Here is a 6,150-nt window from a genome sequence, read left to right as displayed (position 1 = left end):
GACAGTGAAGCGCCCTCTAGTGGCAGTGAAGCGCCCTCTAGTGACAGTGAAGCGCCCTCTAGTGGCAGTGGAGCGCCCTCTAGTGACAGTGAAGCGCCCTCTAGTGGCAGTGAAGCGCCCTCTAGTGACAGTGAAGCGCCCTCTAGTGGCAGAGAAGCGCCCTCTGGTGGCAGTGAAGCGCCCTCTAGTGGCAGTGAAGCGCCCTCTAGTGGCAGTGAAGAGACATTGCTGTTATAAAAGTGCCAAAGACACATTTCTTTATTAAACATCTGGAGATAAAGTTCCACAGCAGAATCGACTCAATAAATACAAAATAATTTCTCAGAATCATATCAAACATTAATTTACAGCAGCGTCTTCAAAGTGGTCCAACCTTTTCATCCCAAACACCCAGATGCCCTCACGGTCACGGACCCTCACGGACAGACACAGACACACACCAGGATCTTTAGCTAAACCATTCATAAGGAATGAAATGGAACTAAAAATAAACTTTGAGCCGCTTTAAAAACTTGGCACCGAAGCAGGACTAAACCAGGACTAAACCAGGACTAAACCAGGACTAAACCAGGACTAAACCAGGACTAAACCAGGACTAAACCAGGACTAAACCGGGTCTAAACCAGGACTAAACCAGGACTAAACCGGGTCTAAACCGGGTCTAAACCGAGTCTAAACCGGGACTAAACCAGGTCTAAACCAGGTCTAAACCAGGACTAAACCAGGACTAAACCAGGACTAAACCAGGACTAAACCAGGACTAAAACCAGAACTAAAACAGAGTCTAAACCGGGTCCAAACCAGGACTAAACCAGGACTAAACCAGGACTAAAACCAGAACTAAAACAGAGTCTAAACCGGGTCCAAACCAGGACTAAACCAGGACTAAACCGGGTCTAAACCGGGTCTAAACCGAGTCTAAACCGGGACTAAACCAGGTCTAAACCGGGTCTAAACCAGGTCTAAACCAGGACTAAACCAGGACTAAACCAGGACTAAACCAGGACTAAACCGGGTCTAAACCAGGACTAAACCAGGACTAAACCGGGTCTAAACCGGGTCTAAACCGAGTCTAAACCGGGACTAAACCAGGTCTAAACCGGGACTAAACCAGGTCTAAACCAGGTCTAAACCAGGACTAAACCAGGACTAAACCAGGACTAAACCAGGACTAAACCAGGACTAAAACCAGAACTAAAACAGAGTCTAAACCGGGTCCAAACCAGGACTAAACCAGGACTAAACCAGGACTAAAACCAGAACTAAAACAGAGTCTAAACCGGGTCCAAACCAGGACTAAACCAGGACTAAACCGGGTCTAAACCGGGTCTAAACCGAGTCTAAACCGGGACTAAACCAGGTCTAAACCGGGTCTAAACCAGGTCTAAACCAGGACTAAACCAGGACTAAACCAGGACTAAACCAGGACTAAACCAGGACTAAAACCAGAACTAAAACAGAGTCTAAACCGGGTCCAAACCAGGACTAAACCAGGACTAAACCGGGTCTAAACAGGGTCTAAACCGAGTCTAAACCGGGACTAAACCGGGTCTAAACCGGGACTAAACCAGGTCTAAACCAGGTCTAAACCAGGTCTAAACCAGGACTAAACCAGGACTAAACCAGGACTAAACCAGGACTAAACCAGGACTAAAACCAGAACTAAAACAGAGTCTAAACCGGGTCCAAACCAGGACTAAACCAGGACTAAACCGGGTCTAAACCGGGTCTAAACCGAGTCTAAACCGGGACTAAACCAGGTCTAAACCAGGTCTAAACCAGGACTAAACCAGGACTAAACCAGGACTAAACCAGGACTAAATGGTCTAGACCCAGTTCCAGGTCCAGGAGGATCCTGAGGTTCTCTGGTCAGAGCTGGTCCTTCAAACACAGAGTCATTTTCTCAGAAAGTTCAAATAAAATCAGGCTCTAAAAAAAGACATTAAAGTAAACATTAGCTTTAGCCTGGATTTCACCCGCTCACACTTTCACACCAGGTCCAGAGCGGGTGGTGACTTCAGCAGCAGCTCAGGACCGAGGTCAGAGGTCAGAGGTCATACCTGAAACACAAAGAACCACAATATTTGTGACTCAGACTCAGTGTGTCAGGTGCAGTAGCTCCTGACAGGGGGCGCTCTCATGTGACTCAGTGTGTCAGGTGCAGTAGCTCCTGACAGGGGGCGCTCTCTCATGTGACTCAGTGTGTCAGGTGCAGTAGCTCCTGACAGGGGGCGCTCTCATGTGACTCAGTGTGTCAGGTGCAGTAGCTCCTGACAGGGGGCGCTCTCATGTGACTCAGTGTGTCAGGTGCAGTAGCTCCTGACAGGGGGCGCTCTCATGTGACTCAGTGTGTCAGGTGCAGTAGCTCCTGACAGGGGGCGCTCTCTCATGTGACTCAGTGTGTCAGGTGCAGTAGCTCCTGACAGGGGGCGCTCTCATGTGACTCAGTGTGTCAGGTGCAGTAGCTCCTGACAGGGGGCGCTCTCATGTGACTCAGTGTGTCAGGTGCAGTAGCTCCTGACAGGGGGCGCTCTCATGTGACTCAGTGTGTCAGGTGCAGTAGCTCCTGACAGGGGGCGCTCTCATGTGACTCAGTGTGTCAGGTGCAGTAGCTCCTGACAGGGGGCGCTCTCATGTGACTCAGTGTGTCAGGTGCAGTAGCTCCTGACAGGGGGCGCTCTCATGTGACTCAGTGTGTCAGGTGCAGTAGCTCCTGACAGGGGGCGCTCTCTCATGTGACTCAGTGTGTCAGGTGCAGTAGCTCCTGACAGGGGGCGCTCTCTCATGTGACTCAGTGTGTCAGGTGCAGTAGCTCCTGACAGGGGGCGCTCTCTCATGTGACTCAGTGTGTCAGGTGCACCTCGTGGTAGCTCCTGACAGGGGGCGCTCTCATGTGACTCAGTGTGTCAGGTGCAGTAGCTCCTGACAGGGGGCGCTCTCATGTGACTCAGTGTGTCAGGTGCAGTAGCTCCTGACAGGGGGCGCTCTCATGTGACTCAGTGTGTCAGGTGCAGTAGCTCCTGACAGGGGGCGCTCTCATGTGACTCAGTGTGTCAGGTGCACCTCGTGGTAGCTCCTGACAGGGGGCGCTCTCATGTGACTCAGTGTGTCAGGTGCAGTAGCTCCTGACAGGGGGCGCTCTCATGTGACTCAGTGTGTCAGGTGCACCTCGTGGTAGCTCCTGACAGGGGGCGCTCTCATGTGACTCAGTGTGTCAGGTGCACCTCGTGGTAGCTCCTGACAGGGGGCGCTCTCATGTGACTCAGTGTGTCAGGTGCAGTAGCTCCTGACAGGGGGCGCTCTCATGTGACTCAGTGTGTCAGGTGCAGTAGCTCCTGACAGGGGGCGCTCTCATGTGACTCAGTGTGTCAGGTGCAGTAGCTCCTGACAGGGGGCGCTCTCATGTGACTCAGTGTGTCAGGTGCAGTAGCTCCTGACAGGGGGCGCTCTCATGTGACTCAGTGTGTCAGGTGCAGTAGCTCCTGACAGGGGGCGCTCTCATGTGACTCAGTGTGTCAGGTGCAGTAGCTCCTGACAGGGGGCGCTCTCATGTGACTCAGTGTGTCAGGTGCACCTCGTGGTAGCTCCTGACAGGGGGCGCTCTCATGTGACTCAGTGTGTCAGGTGCAGTAGCTCCTGACAGGGGGCGCTCTCATGTGACTCAGTGTGTCAGGTGCACCTCGTGGTAGCTCCTGACAGGGGGCGCTCTCATGTGACTCAGTGTGTCAGGTGCAGTAGCTCCTGACAGGGGGCGCTCTCATGTGACTCAGTGTGTCAGGTGCACCTCGTGGTAGCTCCTGACAGGGGGCGCTCTCTCCGTTCTCCATCGTTCCACTTTCTTGATGAACTCGGAGACGAAGCAGACGGAGGACGTGAGGCCGACCAGGAGCAGCAGGTCTGAGACACAAACACACCATCGTCATGACAACCAGCTTTAACACAACAGTCACTGATGAACTCAGGACGGTCCAGATGGAGGCGTGGCCAACAAGGCTGTGACATCAGCACGGAGGGGGAGGAGTTTAAGGGTTCTGACCTGTGGCGCTGAGGCTCTAAGGGTTTCAAAGGTTCTAAAGGTTCTAAAGGTTCTGACCTGTGGCGCTGAGGATCTAAAGGTTCTGACCTGTGGCGCTGAGGATCTAAGGGTTCTGAAGGTTCTAAAGGTTCTGAAGGTTCTAAAGGTTCTAAAGGTTCTAAAGGTTCTAAAGGTTCTGACCTGTGGCGCTGAGGCTCTAAGGGTTTCAAAGGTTCTAAAGGTTCTAAAGGTTCTGACCTGTGGCGCTGAGGCTCTAAAGGTTCTGACCTGTGGCGCTGAGGATCTAAGGGTTCTAAAAGTTCTGACCTGTGGCGCTGAGGATCTAAGGGTTCTGAAGGTTCTAAAGGTTCTAAAGGTTCTAAAGGTTCTAAAGGTTCTGACCTGTGGCTTTGAGGCTCTAAGGGTTCCAAAGGTTCTAAAGGTTCTTAAGGTTCTGACCTGTGGCGCTGAGGTTCTAAAGGTTCTGACCTGTGGCGCTGAGGCTCTAAGGGTTCTAAAGGTTCTAAAGGTTCTAAGGGTTCTGACCTGTGGCGCTGAGGCTCTAAGGGTTTCAAAGGTTCTAAAGGTTCTAAAGGTTCTGACCTGTGGCGCTGAGGCTCTAAGGGTTTCAAAGGTTCTAAAGGTTCTAAAGGTTCTGACCTGTGGCGCTGAGGCTCTAAGGGTTTCAAAGGTTCTAAAGGTTCTAAAGGTTCTGACCTGTGGCGCTGAGGCTCTAAGGGTTTCAAAGGTTCTAAAGGTTCTGACCTGTGGCGCTGAGGCTCTAAGGGTTTCAAAGGTTCTAAAGGTTCTGACCTGTGGCGCTGAGGCTCTAAGGGTTCTAAAAGTTCTGACCTGTGGCGCTGAGGATCTAAGGGTTCTGAAGGTTCTAAAGGTTCTGACCTGTGGCGCTGAGGCTCTAAGGGTTTCAAAGGTTCTAAAGGTTCTAAAGGTTCTGACCTGTGGCGCTGAGGCTCTAAGGGTTTCAAAGGTTCTAAAGGTTCTAAAGGTTCTGACCTGTGGCGCTGAGGCTCTAAGGGTTTCAAAGGTTCTAAAGGTTCTGACCTGTGGCGCTGAGGCTCTAAAAGTTCTGACCTGTGGCGCTGAGGATCTAAGGGTTCTGAAGGTTCTAAAGGTTCTGAAGGTTCTAAAGGTTCTAAAGGTTCTAAAGGTTCTAAAGGTTCTGACCTGTGGCGCTGAGGCTCTAAGGGTTCTAAAGGTTCTAAAGGTTCTAAAGGTTCTGACCTGTGGCGCTGAGGCTCTAAGGGTTCTAAAGGTTCTAAAGGTTCTGACCTGTGGCGCTGAGGCTCTAAGGGTTCTAAAGGTTCTAAAGGTTCTAAAGGTTCTGACCTGTGGCGCTGAGGCTCTAAGGGTTCCAAAGGTTCTAAAGGTTCTAAAGGTTCTGACCTGTGGCGCTGAGGTTCTAAAGGTTCTGACCTGTGGCGCTGAGGCTCTAAGGGTTTCAAAGGTTCTAAAGGTTCTAAAGGTTCTGACCTGTGGCGCTGAGGCTCTAAGGGTTCTAAAGGTTCTAAAGGTTCTAAAGGTTCTGACCTGTGGCGCTGAGGCTCTAAGGGTTCCAAAGGTTCTAAAGGTTCTAAAGGTTCTTAAGGTTCTGACCTGTGGCGCTGAGGTTCTAAAGGTTCTGACCTGTGGCGCTGAGGCTCTAAGGGTTCTAAAGGTTCTAAAGGTTCTGACCTGTGGCGCTGAGGCTCTAAGGGTTCTAAAGGTTCTAAAGGTTCTAAAGGTTCTGACCTGTGGCGCTGAGGCTCTAAGGGTTCCAAAGGTTCTAAAGGTTCTAAAGGTTCTGACCTGTGGCGCTGAGGTTCTAAAGGTTCTGACCTGTGGCGCTGAGGCTCTAAGGGTTCTAAAGGTTCTAAAGGTTCTTAAGGTTCTGACCTGTGGCGCTGAGGTTCTAAAGGTTCTGACCTGTGGCGCTGAGGCTCTAAGGGTTTCAAAGGTTCTAAAGGTTCTAAAGGTTCTGACCTGTGGCGCTGAGGCTCTAAGGGTTCTAAAGGTTCTAAAGGTTCTGACCTGTGGCGCTGAGGCTCTAAGGGTTCTAAAGGTTCTAAAGGTTCTAAAGGTTCTGACCTGTGGCGCTGAGGCTCTAAGGGTTCCAAAGGTTCTAAAGGTTCTAAAGG

At 51.2% G+C, this 6,150-nt stretch overlaps 1 protein-coding gene across 1 annotated transcript in view; it reads right to left on the bottom strand.

The window, feature by feature from the left end:
* Window positions 1–230: 230 nt before the first annotated feature.
* Window positions 231–6,150, bottom strand: part of atp2c1 (ATPase secretory pathway Ca2+ transporting 1) — a 71,989-nt gene continuing 66,069 nt past the window's right edge. Inside the window, exons 27-28 of the mRNA XM_072460203.1 lie at window positions 3,785–3,897; window positions 231–2,060 (exon numbers count right to left, since the gene is read on the bottom strand). Coding sequence (XP_072316304.1) covers window positions 2,055–2,060; window positions 3,785–3,897 — 119 coding nt within the window. The 3' untranslated portion in view covers window positions 231–2,054. The remainder of the gene's footprint in view (window positions 2,061–3,784; window positions 3,898–6,150) is intronic.

Source organism: Eucyclogobius newberryi, unplaced genomic scaffold (assembly GCF_026437365.1).
Source record: "Eucyclogobius newberryi isolate DKJ021-1_F unplaced genomic scaffold, fEucNew1.0.hap1 SCAF_3, whole genome shotgun sequence".
NCBI lineage: Eukaryota > Metazoa > Chordata > Actinopteri > Gobiiformes > Gobiidae > Eucyclogobius > Eucyclogobius newberryi.
This window is presented reverse-complemented; position numbering and strand designations above follow the sequence as displayed.